We start from the raw sequence: 18157 nt of genomic DNA on the forward strand, positions 1-18157 counted from the left end.
AACATTTACCTTTTTAAAATTTTTGACTTTTGGCTCACGCCTGTAATCCCAGCACTTTGGGAGGCCAAGGTGGGCAGATCATTTCAGCTCAGGAATTCGAGACCAGCCTGGGCAACATGGCAAAACCCCATCTCTACAAAAAATACAAAAATTAGATAGGCATGGTGATGCATGTCTCTAGTCCCAGCCACTCAGGAGGCTGAAGTGGGAGGATTGCTTGAGCCTAGGCGGTTGAGGCAGCACTGAGCCAAGATCACACCATTGCACTCCAGCCTGGTGACAGAACCAGTCTTTAAAAAAAAAAAAAATTAACCTTTTTGTTAGGGAAAATACTAACATATACAAAAGCAGGGAAAGAATAATACAATAAAGTCCGTCTCTTCATTACTCAGCTTCCACAAGTATCAAATCCTAGTCAAACCCATTGCATTTATTCCCCCTCACACATCTTCCTGCTGTTATTTTAAATGCCTCACAAATACATCATTTTCCTTGTAGATGTTCCAAAGATAAGGGATTTGGACACAATCACAATATATCACAACTTATAAAAATTAGCAATTTCTTAATATTCAAGTGTGTACTATGCCCATATTTCCCTAATTGTCTGTCTCTATCTTTCTCTCTTTCTTTATATTTTCATAGTTCAAATTAGAATCTAAATGAGAGCCATTAATTGCAGTTGGTTGATAAATCTCTTTTTCTCTCTTAATTCCCAGGTCCTTCCCCCAGTCCCCCAGTGTATGTGTTAAAGAAGCTATTTCATCCTGTAGGGTGTTCTGCAGTCTAGATTTGGCTGATTGCATTAAATTTGTTACTTTGTTCTTTGCATGACTTGAGAATTAGTGGTTAAATCTAGAGGTTCGGCCTCATTCTAGTTTGGTACCCTGCCTTCCGGAAAAATGCTTCCTGGGTGGTGGTAGGTGCTTCTGCCAGGAGGCTCATATGTCTCTTTTTTAATTGTAAATAGCAGCCACTGATAATTTATTTTTTTTTTGAGTCGGAGTCTCACTCGGTCGCCCAGGCTGGAGTGCAGTGGCACAATCTTGTCTGACTGCAACCTCCGCCTCCCGGGTTCAAGCCATTCTCCTGCCTCAGCCTCCTGAGTAGCTGGGATTATAAGCGACCGCCGCCACCATGCCCGGCTACTTTTTTGTATTTTTAGTAGAGACGGGGTTTCACTATGTTGGCCAGGCTGATCTCGAACTCTTGACCTCATGAGACACCGCTTCAGTCTCCCAAAGTGCTGAGATTACAGGCCTGAGCCACCGCACCCAGCTACCACTGATTATTTCTTACATCCATTATTTTATTAGGGATTTCAAAACAGTGATATTCTAATTCTACCATCCATTTATTCCTCGTACAAATAAATGAAACTTCACCCTTATCTTTCCATGGTTACCAGTGGATTTAAGATTATTTTTTAATCTATAATCAACTTTAATCAGTTCTTATTGATGATTAAAAGATCCATCTTGGGCCAGTAGGGGCATCTTCCTGCGTATTTGTCCTTTTCACTTAATCCCAGTGGTTTTTGTCCTTTTCACTTAATCCTTTTTCTCTGGTAAGACATGATTTTACTGCCTCACCTTATACATTGTCTTCCCTAGATCTGGAATTAAACTTGTCTCAGAAGAGCCCTCTTTTATTGTAGTGGGAAGCGGTATTTACATACTGGGTGCTGGGGTATTCATTCTTACTGAGTTGGTTGCTATTTCGAGGCCTTTTCAGTAGACAGAATAGGAAATAGGTGTTTTATTTCCCTACTTTCTTAAAGATAAAATACATTATAAATTTATGCTGATATATCCAATTCAAATTCAAATTTTTATATGGCCTTTATACTAATTCTGTCCTTCTTTTATCTATATCTTTATCCTGTGACTCAAATCCCATTTTTTAATGACACCAACAAAATTACTTATTTGCTTCAATTCCGTAATACACATATAACAGCCCAGAATAACAGTAATCACATGGCTACAAACAGTATGCTTATTGAAAACAGCTTGGTATTGCATTTTGTTTTGTATATCCTGCCAGGGCTGTATAAGCAAATTAATATATCTTAGGGTTACTTGAAACAGTTCCTAGAGTAGAACCAGCTCAATTGTTGCATTTCTTTCCATTTGGTTTACAGTTTTAATGAGATTATTATTATTTAAGCTTCTTATTTTCATTCCCTCTGCCCCTTCTTAGATAAATAATAACATAATGTACATCCTTTTGCCACCTTTCTTTTAACAATATATTCTTGTATTCTCCTCATAGCAGTATATAGAGCTCCTTCTCATTCCCTTCTATAATACTATTTCATAGAACTCCATGTGTGAATGTAGCAGTTTATTCATCTGATCCCTATTAATAGGCATATGAGTTGATTCCAGTCATTTGCCATTACATGTAATGCTGCAGTGAATAGCCTGTGCATATAGATTTTGATGTTTTTGCCAGTGTATCTTGGGGCTATATCCCCAGAAGCGGGATGACTGACTTAGAGGACAAGTGCATATATAATTTTGGGGGTGTTGTCACATTCCCCTCCACGGAGATTGTATCAGTTTGTGTTGACACTAGCAACTAATATGAGTGCTAGTTTTTTTCATGGCTTTATGTGTTGTCAAACATTTGGATTTATGTCAATATGATAGATGCAAAATTGAATATGTGCCATTAATTTGCATTTCTGTTGTCAGAGAGGTTGACTCATCAATTCTTAAGACGCATTTTCATTTCTTTTTCTGTAAACTGTCTAATTATATTTCCAGTCCATTTTTCTCAAGAATCGGGGGGCGGAGAGGTTGGTCCTGCTCACAGTAATAGTACTTTTCGATTAATAACAGACATTAGAGAACTGCTGTACCCAGTACTGTAGTTGGTGCTGGGGAAGCAGAGCTCAGTACTAGTGTCAAAGACCTTTTGACTCCAACATTTGTTGTGTTGTTGTTGTTGTTGTTATTATTATTATTGTTATTATTTTGAGACGGAGTCTTGCTCTGTCACCCGGGCTGGAGTGCAGTGGTGCAATCTCAGCTCACTGGAACCTCCGCCTCCCAGGTTTCAAGCGATTCTCCTGCCTCACCCTCCCAAGTAGCTGGCACTATAGGCATGTGCCACCATGCCTGGCTAATTTTTGTATTTTTTGTAGAGACAGGGTTTCACCGTGTTGGTCAGTCTGGTGTCGAACTCCTGACCTCAGGTGATCCGCCCGCCTTGGCCTCTCAAAGTGCTGGGATTACAGGCGTGAGCCACCACGCCAGGCCCATTGTGTTTTAATTTTATCCCACTATTTTCACTACGTATTAAGCAGAACTAATTGTGACACTCAGTTTGATGTTATAGAAGGTCAGTACTTAACCAAAGAAGAACATCCTTGCTTGGAGAAAGTCAGCTTGATACACATTTAGAGGCATGGAAGACAGCCTGTAAAGCTGTGTGGGTGCTGACGGCTAGCCTGCCACATGGCCTACTAATGTGATGTTTTGCTATGCAGTTGCCTCAAAAACTTGAATAACCAACATTTAAAACCACAAACTTTTACATAAATGTGAAGATTTCTGGAATTTGGAAAAAGATGGAGGATGTACACACACTGGGTCCCGTTCCTATGTGGCAGCATTCCCTGGATGGGGCGGTTCTATCTCCATTTCACCGTGGTCCACTTCACTCTTGAGTTCTTAACACCTGCACATACAGGTCGGGAGCCACTGCCACACATAGCTGTTCAGCACTTGGAATATGGCTAGTCCAGATTGGGATATGGCATTTTGTTTAACGTGACTACTAGAATATTTAAAATTAAATAAATCTTATTTTATTTCTGTTGGATGATGCTGGCTTATATTCACCCTACTGCATTCACTTAAATTTTTTGCCCAGGCTTTGTGTACCGTGGAGCTTTATCAGACTGATGTGCCCGTGTTCATCATTTGACAGGATGAGAACATGAGTATCTTGCAAATGTCTGACTTTTCACAGGTCTCTGCTGGTTATGGTGGTCATGACACCTGCTTGCTCTTGCTCTGTCCCAGCAGAGTGTGGGTGAGAAAATGCCACAGGTATTTAAATCTGATGACTTACAGTCTTGGAGGGGAGCGCTGTTGCTCGAATATTTTTTAAAATTCTTTTTATTGAGGTATACTCTATGTACAGCGAATTGTTCGTATCTTACGTATGCTTTTCAGTCTGCCCTGATGATTCGTATCAAGGCACAGAACATTTCTGTCATCCCAGAAAGGTCCTTCCTGTTCTTCACAAGCAATTCCTTCTTTTGTGAAGCAGTCACTACCCTGATTTCTGTCACCAGAGGTCAATTCAACTACATATATAATAAATATATATAATTTTTTTTTTTTTTTTTGAGATGGAGTCTTGCTCTGTCACCTAGGCTGGAGTGCAGTGACACAATCTTGGCTCACTGCAACTTCTGCCTCCCAGGTTCAAGCGATTCTCTTGCCTCAACCTCCCAAGTAGCTGGGATTACAGGCGCATACCACCACGCCTGGCTAATTTTTGTATTATTAGTAGAGACGGGGTTTTATCACGTTGGCCAGGCTGGTTTTGAACTCCTGACCTCAGATGATCCACCCACCTCAGCCTCCCAAAGTGCTGGGATTATAGGTGTGAGCCACCGTGCCCAGCCTCAACTATAAATAAATTTTTTAAATTTAATTTAATTTTACTTTATTTTATTTTTGAGACGGAATTTCGCTCTGTCTCTCCCAGGCTGGAATACAGTGGCATGATCTCAGCTCACTGCAACCTCTGCCTCCCGGGTTTAAGCAGTTCTTTGCCTCAGCCTCCTGAGCAGCTGGGATTACAGGCGCCCGCCACCATGCTCGGCTACTTTTTGTATTTTTAGTAGAGACAAGGTCTCAGCATCTTGGCCAGGCTGGTCTTGAACTCCTGACCTTGTGATCCACCCACCTTGGCCTCCCAAAGTGCTGGGATTACAGGCGTGAGCCACCAGGCCTGGCCTCAGCTATATTTTTTAATGTTTACTTTAATACTCATCTAGTTTTGGTATTGACCATGACTTAAATTGCTATTGACTGTCTTAAGAGTAACACTATTCTAATAGGATAGCTCACTTAATTTTTTAGCAAATATCCTTAGGTGAGGTATCATTTGCATGTCTTCTTTGTCAGCTTGTTATATTGGAAATGTATGTGTGTTTCCCTTCTTTATCAATAGCTGTTATCGTCTAAAGACATTATTTTGTTTTTTTATTTTATGCATATGTGTGTGCTTCTGTTTTACTCTTGGTATCATGCTGGCACTGGTTTACTTTGACACTGTTAAGCAGATATTAAGCAGTCTATTGTGAAATCTTCTATGGTGAAATGATCCTGACATGTGAAATAGGTCAGTTTAAATGACTCACGGTTTTGTTGTTATTTTTCTGCTGTCCAAAGAAAGAGGCTCAGTAAAACATTGTATATGTTCCTAAAGACTGCTTATTGAGATAGCTCTTTATAATTAATACATGCCTTGATTGTGACTTACTCATCCTTGTCTTACAGGCCAAACTTCCAGATCTGCAACCATTTCCTTCTCCGGATGGTGATACAGTGACCCAACATGAGGAACTGGTCTGGATGCCTGGAGTTAACGACTGTGACCTCCTTATGTACTTGAGGGCAGCAAGGTAATAAGAATCTACCCCCATCCTGCTTTCTGAATCAGACCATCTGAACTGATCATAGGCAGTAAACTTTGCCTTTCCCCTGAGATTTTATTTCTATATTGAGCGTTCTCTGACTTTAAGTTTGGTTACACCCTCTGTAATCGGGACCCTGGCTCTTCTTAGCAGAGAAAAATAATTTGAAGTAATTTTTTTCATGATGAAATAATGTTTTTCTTCTTGGTGTTTGCCCCACATCAAATTTTGGAACTTTTCAAGAGGAAAACAGCTTAGGCCATACATACAGTTACCAAAACCTCTCAATCCAGTTGAGTACTTGAGTCATTCAGCTCATCTTAAAACCCCACTACAGGGGGGTGGGGGTGAGGGGAGGGAGAGCATTAGGACAAATAGGTAACGCATTCGGGGCTTAAAACCTAGATGACGGGTTGATAGGTGCAGCAGAGCACCACGACACACATATACCTAATATAACAAACCAACACGTTCTGCACTTGTATCCTGGACCTTAAAGTAAAATTTAAAACAAAAACAAAACCCACTACAGATTTCATGTTCTCTCTCTACTTTGTGGCTGTTCATTAGTGCCTGTCCTGAACTTGACATTTTTGTGGCTTGCCTACATGAGAATATTTATCTGTGATCACCCTCGTAGCAGTTGCATAGAACATACAAATGCCTCAGATGCAGAGAGAAGTGTGAATTCGCTCCTCACACATCACAGAGCAGGCAGGCAGACTTTGTTTGTATGTAGTGATTCTGGGTCTTGGCAGCGTCAATAGCATGCAACGACAACAAAAACATGAAAGCAAGGATTAGGGCATCTGAATTTTAACCCTGGCTGGGTTTGTGGGTTTCTTTTTTTTCTTTTTTTTTTGGTTGTTACTTGTTTTGTTTTTTTTGAAACAGGGTCTTGCTGTGTCACCCAGGCTGGAGTACAGTGGCACAATTATAGCTCACTACAGCCTTAACTTCCTGAGCTCAAGCGATCCTCCCGCCTCAGCCTCCTGAGTAGCTAGGGTTATAGACCCGTGCCACCATGCCCGGCTATTTTTAATTTTGTTTTTGGTTGAGATGGGGTCCTTTCTGTGTTGCCCCAGTTACCTGGCTATTTTCTAGTCAACGGTGTTGTGCATGGTGACATTCAGTAGAGATGAGAATGTGTAAGTGGAGTGAATGACTAAGAGGTTTTATCTCTGGTTTCTCACTTTTTTTTTTTGAAGACAGGGTCTCACGCTGGAGTGCAGTGGTGTAATCATGACTCATTACAGCCTTAACCTCCTGGGCTCAAGTGATCCTCCCACCTCGTCCTCCCCAGTAGCTAGGACTACAGGCATGCACCATCATACCTGGCTAATATATATTTTTTTGTCTCTCTATGTTGTCAGGGCTGATTTTGAACTCTCTGGCCTCAAGCAGTCCTCTGGCGTCAGGCTCCCAGAGTGCTGGGATTACAGGCGTGAGCCGTCACACCCAGCCATGATTTTTTACTTTTAATTCATCTAAAGGTAGTTGATATGCAGAATGAGAGGAATGAAGTAAAATTTTAGATGACTTAATTTCACATGTTTTCTGGAGACTTTTCTTTCAGAAGATTGTCATCTACTGAAATATTGTGGCTCATAGATTTAGATTCTTCATGCTCTCAAATCTAAAATCTTGGTACTGATAAAGCATGGGAAGAAACAATACAAATGGATCTGACTAAAAGTAACATATGTCTTTCTGCGTGAGTGAAGAGGAACTTAAATTTATTTTTGGTCTGGGCGTGATGGCTCACGCCTGTAATCCCAGCACTTTAGAAGGCTGAGGTGAGCAGATCACCTGAGGTCAGGAGTTCGAGACCAGCCCGACCAACACTGTGAAACCTTGTCTCTACTAAAAATACAGAAATTAGCTGGGCATGGGGTGTGCCTGTAATCTCAGCTACTTGGAAGGCCGAGGCAGGAGAATCCCTTGAATCCTGGAGGTGGAGGTTGCAGTGAGCCAAGATTGCACCACTGCACTCCAGCCTGGACGACAGAGTGAGACTCCATCTCAAAAAAAAAAAAAAAAAAAATTATTTTTAAACAGGAGCAGAGGCAGAGCTGGGAAGTGGTTCATCATGCGTGTGGTAATGGAATTTGTTCTGGGCTGGAAATGTCCTCTGAAAATTGAAGGTCTAAGTCTCTGTCCTGATATTACTATGTACTAATGAAGGAAAAACCTTTTCTTCTGAAGGAGCATGGCAGCATTTGCAGGGATGTGTGATGGAGGCTCTACAGAAGACGGCTGTGTCGCAGCCTCTCGGGATGACACCACTCTGAATGCGCTGAACACAGTAAGTCTTTTGAAGTCACCCTGAGTGGGAAGACACTTCTTTTTCCCCTGAACTGGCTGTAGGGAATGTGTGATGAGTGCGGAGCATGAGGTCACCTGTAGACTCAGGAGTGAGTTGTGATCTTGGCTGTTGGGTGCCATGGGGGCTCCAGGCCAGTGATGTGGCACCTGCAGGTTCATTTCCTAATCTGTGTCTGTGCTGCAGGTTTGAGGTGACTCTCAAATGAGATCCTAATAATAGCACCTGATACTTAACTGAGGCTTCACAAAGCCAAATACTGTGCATAGAAGATCTTGCTTAATCCTCACAACCCCCTCTAGGTTCTATTTTTATTTTTATTTATTTTTTATTTTTTATTGTTTTGAGATGGAGTCTCGCTTTGGCAGTGGTGCGATCTCGGCTCACTGCAAGCTCCGCCTCCCGGCTTCACACCATTCTCCTACCTCAGCCACCTGAGTAGCTGGGACTACAGGCACCCACCACACCCGGCTAATTTTTTGTATTTTTAGTAGAGATGGGGTTTCACCATGTTAGCCAGGTTGATCTCAATCTCCTGACCTCGTGATCCTCCCACCTCGACCTCCCAAAGTGCTGGGATTACAGGCGTGAGCCACCGCGCCCGGCCTCTAGGTTCTATTATTATCACCTTTTTAGACATAAGGAAGTAAGTTGAGAGAGATTAAGTCACAATTTAAGGTCATACCCCCAAGATTGGAATCTAGAAGCCGTGTTTTTGTACTTCACTGTTTCTGAGGCCATGTATTTATTTTAAAGCACATGGAGGGATGGGAAGAAGCTAAACTTTTTTGCATAAACTTGTTTTTTATGAAGTATACTTTGGAACATGTTAATATTTTACATGACTATAAAAAGTTTTACAAGAATAATTTCTAAAAAATTAAAAGTAAAATGAAATAAATGAGGCTAATGTTACTGAGTTGGTTGCATGACGTACCATCATAATTACTCATCTACTTTAATCCCATAATAAACACACAGCAGCTCAAATAACAACACACTGCTGCAAACAATATGAATTCTGAAACCAGTTGTCTTTCATTCTCTTTGTTTGTTGTCGTTGTTTTTATTTGTTTTGGCCTTAGGCTATATCCCATGGGGCTGTATAGGAATATTAATGTATTTTAAAGTTACATGAAATAATTCCTCTCTATCATTACTAATGTGAAACCATTAAGTCTGAAGAGCTAATGATATTTATGGAATCAATTTCTGATATATTGATAGTGTGTGTGGTTGTGTATGTGTATGTAGGCGAGGCTAAGCACCTCTTCTGATGATTAACCAAATGTCATTTAAGCACCCCTTTATTCTTTTTTTTTTTTTTTTTTTTCTTGAGAGGTCACTATAGTTAGAAGAGACTTTCAAGATCATCTGTCCCAGTTTCTAAATAGGAGAATCCAAGGCGGCTAGATGAGTTAAATACTGACAATCCCAAAAGTTCCTAACAGAGGGAAGAAAGTAGTCCCCATTCCTGATTTAGAAATCTACTATGCAGCTTGCTTTTGAGGAAACATGTAGATATCTGCGTGATATGGCTGATTTTTATTCCTAGTATAATTAGATTTCTTGAGTATGATATAACATTTGAGTGGTTTTGCTAGGGATATGCCATTCTCTAAATAAGAGAATGTTTTTTCACATTGTCATAAATATTGTGTGTTTGTGTACATTCTCACTGATTTGATAGGATAGTTAGTGGGGATTTTTTTGTTTGTTAGTTTTAAATACAGAATCTTTATTTTGAGCTTATGATTGAGCCAGAAGGGGCCTTTGAGATTATTTTACGGTTGAGGAAGCTGAAACTCAGAGGTTGATGATACTACTGCCAGTAGAGGCTGTGGTAGGTTAGATATGAATGTCTGTGAATTCAGAATACCTTAAAAGTGTCTGTGCAAAGAGAGAAAGTCTTTGATAGGAACTTTTTTCTGTTGTTGTTGTTGTTTGTTGTTTTTTCTTGAGACAAAATCTCGCTCTGTCACCCAGGCTGGAGTGCAGTGGCACAGTCACAGCTCACTGCAGCCTTGACCTTCCAGGCTCAAGCGATCCTCCCACTTCAGCTTCCTGAGTAGCTGTAGCTGGGATTACAGGCATGTGCCACCGCACTCAGCTAATTTTTGTTTTTGAGACCATCTTGCTGTGTTGCCAGTCTGGAGTACAGTGACGTGGTCTTGGCTCACTGCAACCTCAACCTCCCAGGCTCAAGCTTTTCTCCCACCTCAGCTTCCCAAGAGCTGTAGCTGATATCATAGACGCCCACCATCATGCTTGACTAATTTAAAAAAAAAAAATTTTTTGTCAAGATGAGGTCTCACTATATTGCCCAGGCTAGCCTTGGACTCCTGGGCTCAAGTGATCCTCCTGCCTCGGCCTCCCAAAGTGCTGGGATTACAGGTGTGTGCCACTGCACCTGGCCCTTTTTTAAGTTTTATTTTTTTGTAGAGACATGGTCTTACTTTGTTGCCAGGGCTGATTTCGAACTCCTGGTCTCAAGTAATCCTCCTGTGTCAGACTCCCAAAGTGCTAGGATTACAGGCGTGGGCCACCATGTCTGGCCAGTTGTTCTCTGTATAAAAGCTTTGTGAAAAAAATCCTGCTTTCATAACTGTGCTATCAGTTGAATTTTGAATAATGAAGATCTTGCCATATTTAATTAAATGTCTGTTTTTGGCACTTTCTTGAATGTATATGATTTATTTCCCTTTTTATTCCAAATTCTCTTAAGAGTTCTGTAGACCATACTTCTATATAGAAATCATTTTGGCTACTTTTGCCCATGGTTCTTTGTGGCAAGCTCCTTCTGAAGGTTTTGTTAGCACTCCCAGAGATTTTTTTGTTGTACAATTTTTTATTTTTGTGACACTGAAACTCTGTAGACTAGCCTGACATGGCTCAGGTGTCTTAGGTTATGTGTACATATTTTGTGATGAATTGGAAAGTTATGTGCTGTTTTAATTTTTGTACTTCACTGTTGAACTGACTCCAAAAACTTTAGTTGCAAGTGTTTTCCTAATGAAAAGTGAATGAAAATATCCTGTGAGAGAAGTTATGGGATTTTTTTACTTCCCTAGAGTAATAGAAGATTTGAGCTGTGTTAAGTAATAAGTTAAAAAGATATGTACATTGTTGTGTGGGAAGCATTTATTGTTTTCTTAGAGTATTGCATAGATTTAAAACAAGGTTAGGCATTTATCAGTTTAGAAGAAACCTGTGAGTAATTAGTATATATTTCCTGCTTCCTAGGGCAACATAAAACTTAAATGAAATAGGCTATATGGCCACATTAAAGTGTGTTGAACATCCAGTAGGAGTATTTAAATATAAGTAAATTTAAATAAATCGTTTCATTTTTAAAACTGCAATTGGTATAGAAAATTTTTGAGCTGTCAGTTCTTTTTTGTTTGTTTGGTTTTTTGAGACAGGATCTTGCTGTGTTGCCCAGGCTGGAGTGCACTGGTTGCCCACCAGTGAGTGGTGGATCACGGCTCACTGCAGCCTTGATCTCCTGGGCTCAAGCAGTCCTCCCACCTCAGCCTCCAGAGTAGCTGGTACCACAGGTGTGCACTACCATGCCCAGCTGTTTTTCATGTTTTGTTTTGTTCTTTGTTTTTGTTTTGAGGTGGAGTTTTGCTCTTGTTGCCCAGGCTGGAGTGCAATGGCGCGATCTTGGCTCACCACAGCCTCCCAGGTTCAAGTGATTCTCCTGCCTCAGCCTTCCGAGTAGCTGGGATTACAGGCATGCGCCACCAAACCCGGCTAATTTTGTATTTTTAGTAGAGACAGGGTTTTGCCATGTTGGTCAGGCTGGTCTCGAACTCCCGACCTCAGGTGATCCACCCGCCTTGGCCTCCCAAAGTTCTGGGATTACAGGCGTGAGCCACCACGTCTGGCCCAGCTGGTTATTTTTACTTGTAGAGATGATGTCTCACAATGTTGTCCAGAGCTATCAGTTCTTTATGACAATTATATGGACCTATTTTTGAATCTAAGCTCTTAGATTACTTAATTGTTTTTTTCTTCATTATTAACAAAAGAGATTGCTAGTGTGTAATTTTTGAAACAACTTATTGAGGTAAGATTTATGTATAATGAACTGCTCTGTTTCAAAGTCAAAAATTTGAGGGTTTTTTTTTTCAGATATATAAACCTGTGAAAGTACTATAATGTCAAGATACAAAACATTTCCAACACCCTCAAAAGTTGCCTCATGGCCTCTTATAATCATTTTCTGCTTCCAGCCTCAGATAGCCATTGAAGTATCATGTTTTCAATGGTTTTATTTTTTTTAAATCATTTTAGAGTAGTTTGCATTTCGTGGAATGTTACAGGAATGGAATCATATTGTATGACTTCTTTGGGCATAAGGATTTTGAGAGCCATTTGTGTTTCATGTATTGATGGTTCATCCCCTTTTTATTGATAGGTATTCCCTTGTATGGATATGCATATCCGCAATCTTTTCATATTCTTTAACCTGGTGGTGGACATTCTGCTTGTTTATAAACTTTTGGCCATTATAAATAAAAGTTTTTTCAACATTGTTGTATGAGTCTTTATGTTGACATTTATCTTCAGTTCTCTCAGGTAAATACTTGGAGTGGCAGTATTGTTTGTACGTAGGAAGCTCTCTCAGAAACTGTTAAACAGGTTTCTTTTCTTTTTTTTTTGGAGATGGAGTCTTGCTCTGTTGCCCAGGCTGGAGTGCAGTGGTGCGATCTGGGCTCACTGCAGCCTTCTCCTGGGTTTAAGCAATTCTCCTGCCTCAGCCTCCTGAGTAGCTAGGACTACAGGCATGTGCCACCACTTCCAGCTAATTTTTTTGTATTTTTCGTAGAGATGGGGTTTCACCATGTTGGCCAGGATAGTCTCCATCTGTTGACTTCGTGATCCGCCTGCCTTGGCCTCCCAAAGTGCTGGGATTACAGGCGTGAGCCACTGCGCCCGGCCTATAGTTTCTAAAGCGGTTCCAATTTAGATTCCCATCAGTAGTGTGTTATAATTTTACATCTTTAGCATCTTCACCAAGACTTGGTATTGTCAGTTTTTTTTTTTAATTTTATCCATTTTAATGGATGTGTAGTGTGATATCTCATTGAGGTTTTATTGGAATTTCCTAATTTAATAGGGTTGAGCATCTTTTCATGTTTTATTGCCCATTTGTTTATCTTTTTTTGTGAAGCATCTGTTCAAATAGTTTGTTTACTTAAAAAATTTGTTTTACAATTTACTTATAAGGATTTTTTGTTAATATTTCAGGTAGAAGTCCTTTGATATATGTATTGAGAATTATTTGTCCTATACCATGACTTTTTTTCGTTCTTTTAAAAAAAATTTTTTTTTTTTTTCAAAGTCTCACTCTGTCACCAAGGCTGGAGTACAGTGGAGTGATTATAGCTCACTGTAACCTCAAACTCCTGAGCTCAAGCAATCCTCCTGCCTCAACCTCCCGAGTACCTGGGACTACGGGCTACCACACCTGGCTAATTTTTTTTAGAGTTTTTGTTTGTTTGTTTGTTTCTTCTAGAGACAGGGCCTCACTATATTTCCCAGGCTGGTCTAGAATGCCTGGCCTCAAGTGATCTTCCCACTTCAGCTTCCCAAAATGCTGGGATTAAGACATGAGCCACTGCCCCTGGCCTGACTTTTTTTCCTTAATGTTGATTTTAATATATAGTTATGCTGAAGCTTAATAAGCCATTATTTTCCTTTTATGGTACTATCTCTGATTACTCCAAGATTACAAAGATTGTTTCTGTGCTTTATTCTAGAAGCTTTACTTCTTACATTTAGGTCTTTGATTCATTTTGAATTGCAATTCATTAATTATGGTGTGAAAATTGATTCTCTTCCACACAGATACCTGTTGTTGGAACAATATTAGTTGGAAAAACTTTTCTCATTTGACTGCCTTGACATTGTTATTGAAAATCAGCTGCTTTTTTATGTTTGGATCTTTTTCTGGATTCTATTCTGTCTCATTGATCGTTATTAGGGCCTCTGTGTTTTGAATACTGTAGCTATGTAGGAAGTCTTGACCTCAGGGGTGTCTTTCTGCTTTAAATGTGATTTTAAAGATTGCTTTGGCTATTTGAGGTAATTTCCATTTCTATGTAAATTTTAGAATCAACCTGCCAGTTTCTAATTTTTAAAAAGTCTGGCAGGCGCGGTGGCTCACACCTGTAATCCCAGCATTTTGGGAGGCCGTGGTGAGCGGATCACCTGAGGTCAGGAGTTTGAGACCAGCCTGGCCAACATGGTGAAACCTCGTCTCTACTAAAAATATAAAAATTAGCCGGGCATGGTGGCACGTGCCTGTAATCTCAGCTATTTGGGAGGCTGAGGCAGGAGAATCACTTGAACCTGGGAGGCGGAGGTTACAGTGAGCCGAAACCACACCACTGCATTCCAGCCTGGGCATCAAGAGTGAAACTCCGTCTCAAAAAAATAATAATAATAAAAAATAAAAAGTCTGATGGAATTTTAATTGGGATTCTGTTGAATTTATGGATCAGTTTGGGAAATACTGACATCCTAACAATATTGGATCTTCTAATCCATAAATACGATATTTCTCTATTTTTAAAGAAGTTTTCTTTGATTTTTTTTAATTAAAAAAAAATGTAAAGAGGTCTTGCGGTGTTGTTCAGTCTGGGCTTGAAGTCCTTGGCTCACGTGATCTCCTGCTTTCACTCCTGAGTAGCTGGGACTACAAGTGCATGTCACCATGCCCAGCTTTCTTTTACTTCTTACAATAAGATTTTTTGGGAATACAGATCTTACAACATTTTGTTAAATTTACTCCTAAGTATTTCCTTTTTGAGGATTCTGTTGTAACTAAAATTTTAATTTCTAAATGGTCTTCGATAGCATAGAAACACAATCAGTTTTTATATGTTGGCTTTTTTTGGTCCTGCTAAACATGTCATGTGGAAATATAGTTTTACCTCTTCCTTTATTATCTATGTGTTTTATTTCTTTTTTGTGCTTTATTACACTTCCTTGAACCTCTGCTACAATACTGAATAGAAGTGATGAGAGTGGACATTATCTTTCTAATCTTAGAAAGTTTTCAGTCATTTACTATTAAGTACAATGCAGTTTTTGTTGTGTTTGTTTGTTTTGAGAAAGGGTCTATTGCCCAGGCTGGAGTGCAGTGTAGCAATCTTGAATGACTGCAGCCTTGACCTCCCAGACTCAAGTAATCCTCCAGTCTGAGCCTCCCAAGTAGCTAAGACTACAGGGCACACCATCATGCCCAGCTAATTTTAAAATTTTTTGTAGAGAAGGGGTCTCACTATGTTGCCCAGGCTGGTCTCGAACTCCTGGGCCCAAGTGATCCTCCTCAGCTTCCCCAAATGCTGAGATTATAGGTGTAAGCCACTGCACCTGACCTTTTTTGTTTTTTTTTTAATCAAGTTAGAATGTTTTCTTATATATCCAGCTTGTTGAGTTTTTATTGTGAATGGGCATTGAATTTTGTCAGTTGCTTTTTTTTTCCTTCTACATCTAATGAGATTATTATATGATTGTTATTCTTTGTTTTGTTAATATAGTGAATTACATTGATTTCAAATATGAAGGAACTGTTTGTTCCTAGGATGAATCCTGCTTGGTCACTACGTACTATTGGATTCAATTTGCTAATAATTTGTTAAGGAATTTTACATTTGTGTTCATGAGAGATATTGAGTTGTAGTCTTCCTTCTTTGTAATAAGGAGTTTTGTAATAAGAACTTTGGTTTTCATATCAGAATAATACTCCCTCAAAAAATTAGTTGGGAAATAGTTCTTCCTGTTCTGTTTTCTTAAGATGTTTATAAAGGATTGATATTTGTATATCAAATGTTTGCCAGAATTCACAGTTTAGCCATCTAAATTTTTTTATATAGAAAGTGCTTTTCGTCTTTTCTTTCTTTTTTTTTAAGATGGACTCCGCTTTGCCAAGGCTGGTAATTTGTTTCCTCTTGATCAATATAAAGATGTTTCAACATTATTGATCTTTTTAGAGTTTGGTTTTATTATTTTTTCCTGTTTGTTTTATATTTCATTAGTTTCTGTTCTTTATTAATTTTTTTCTACCTATTTGGGGTTTAATTTGATGATTTTCCTCCTATAATTCAGTGGTCAAAGAGTACTCAGTAACATTTCAGTATTTTGAAATGTTTTGAGACTTGTTTCTTGGCTGAGCATGTGATGTATCTTGGTTCACGTTTCATGTGTACTTGTAATCAACTTATACTCTGTAGTTACTGGGTGTGCTGTTATGCAGGTGTCAGTAGTTGATGTTAGTATTCATATCTTTTCTTATACTAATTTTTTTTATCACCTAGTTGTATGTTACTGAGAGACATGTATGAAAGTCTTCAATAGTGATTGTAGGCCAGGCGCGGTGGCTTATGCCTGTAATCCCAGCACTTTGGGAGGCCGAGGTGGGCAGATCACAAGGTCAAAAGATCGAGACCATCTTGGCCAGCGTGGTGAAACCCCGTCTCTACTAAAAATACAAAAATTAGCTGGGCGTGGTGGCGCACACCTGTAGTCCCAGCTACTCAGGAGCCTGAGGCAGGAGAATTGCTTGAATCTGGGAGGTGGAGGTTGCAGTGAGCCAAGATCGCGCCACTGCACTCCAGCCTGCCAATAGAGCGAGACTCCATTTCCAAAAAAAAAAAAAAAAAAAAAAAGTGATTGTAGAGTTGGTTGTTTCTCCTTTTGATTCTGTTAATTTTGGCTTCATGTATTTGAAGTTGGTTATTAGACACATGAACACTTAAAATATTTGTGTCTTTCTCTGTCTTTTGACCCTTTTACCTTTCTGCTGTAACCTTGTTTGTGTCTACTAATATTCTTTGTCTTGAAGTCTATTTTGTCTAATATTAATACAGCCACTATAGTTTTCTTATGCTTGTTGTCTGCATGGTACATCTCTTTACAACTTCTTACTTTGAATCTTGTTTTTTCTTGTATTTAAGGTAACATCTCCTGTGTTCTTTAGTTGTTTCATGCCTTTTTATCCAGTTTGGCAAGCTCTGCCTTTTGTTTGGAGTGTTTAGTCTGTTTTAATTTAATGAAGATGGTTTTCAGGTTATATAAAACTTCAGCCGTATGTCTTTTTTTTGAGACAGAGTTTCGCTCTTGTTGCTCAGGCTGGAGTGCAATGGCGCAATCTCAGCTCACCACAACCTCCGCCTCCCAGGTTCAAGTGATTCTCCTGCCTCAGCCTCCCAAGTAGCTAGGATTACAGACATGCGGCACCACGCGCAGCTAATTTTGTATTCTTAGTAGAGACGGGGTTTCTCCATATTGGTCAGGCTGGTCTCGAACTCCCTACCTCAGGTGATCTGCCCACCTCGGCCTCCCAAAGTGCTGGGGTTACAGGCGTAAGCCACCGGATCCAGCCCACATTCTTAATAGTAGAGGCCTCATTGAAGAATCACAGAGGCAGTTAATAAATATCTTATTTTCATGGCCACATGACTTGCTACCTTTGGTCCAATGGTGAACTGGCAGATAGTTCAGGACAGTTTATGTTAACATGTATTTCTTATCTTTTCATACATAAGAAACAGCTTTGTACTGCTGTAGAGGAAGAAGATGTAATAAACATGTTGGTCTCTCTCATTAGGAAAAGAGGGATTTCTTAGTAACACTGGGCGTATTCCTTTTTGTATGTAGCAATGATATGTTTTATTTTATTTTAATATTTCAAATGTGAACACCTATAAATGTAAAATTGTTTTATTTGGCTGGGCACAGTGGCTCACACCTGTAATCCCAGCACACTGGGAGGCCAAGGTGGGTGGATCACCTGAGGCTGGGAGTTCCATACCAGCCTGGCCAACATAGTGAAACCCCATCTCTACTAAAATTACAAAAATTAGCTGGGCGTGATGGTGGCGCCTGTAATCCCAGCTACTTGGGAGGCTGAGGCAGGAGAATGGCGTGGCCTGGAGGCAGAGCTTGCAGTGAACCGAGATGGCGCTACTGCACTCCAGCCTGGGCGACAGAGTGAGACTCCATCTCAAAAAAAAAAAAAGTTTTATTTGTATTTTTATATATTAAATATAAGCTTATGTTAAATATGAAGAAGTAATAGTGTTTCCCCAGAAAGATCTTGTGTGGAAATATTTCTGTGTGTGTTTCCTCATACAGTGTTTGCATTAGGCTCATCTGAA

At 39.8% G+C, this 18157-nt stretch overlaps 1 protein-coding gene across 25 annotated transcripts in view; it reads left to right on the forward strand.

Moving 5' to 3' along the window:
* Positions 1-18157, forward strand: part of RERE (arginine-glutamic acid dipeptide repeats) — a 466431-nt gene that overhangs the window by 317828 nt on the left and 130446 nt on the right. For all 25 annotated transcript variants that reach the window (XM_054556896.2, XM_054556977.2, XM_054556960.2 and 22 more), the window contains 2 exons: positions 5526-5650; positions 7868-7967. In XM_054556896.2, the coding sequence (XP_054412871.1) occupies positions 5526-5650; positions 7868-7967 (225 nt within the window). The remainder of the gene's footprint in view (positions 1-5525; positions 5651-7867; positions 7968-18157) is intronic.

This window comes from Pongo abelii, chromosome 1, assembly GCF_028885655.2.
Source record: "Pongo abelii isolate AG06213 chromosome 1, NHGRI_mPonAbe1-v2.0_pri, whole genome shotgun sequence".
NCBI classification, from domain to species: domain Eukaryota; kingdom Metazoa; phylum Chordata; class Mammalia; order Primates; family Hominidae; genus Pongo; species Pongo abelii.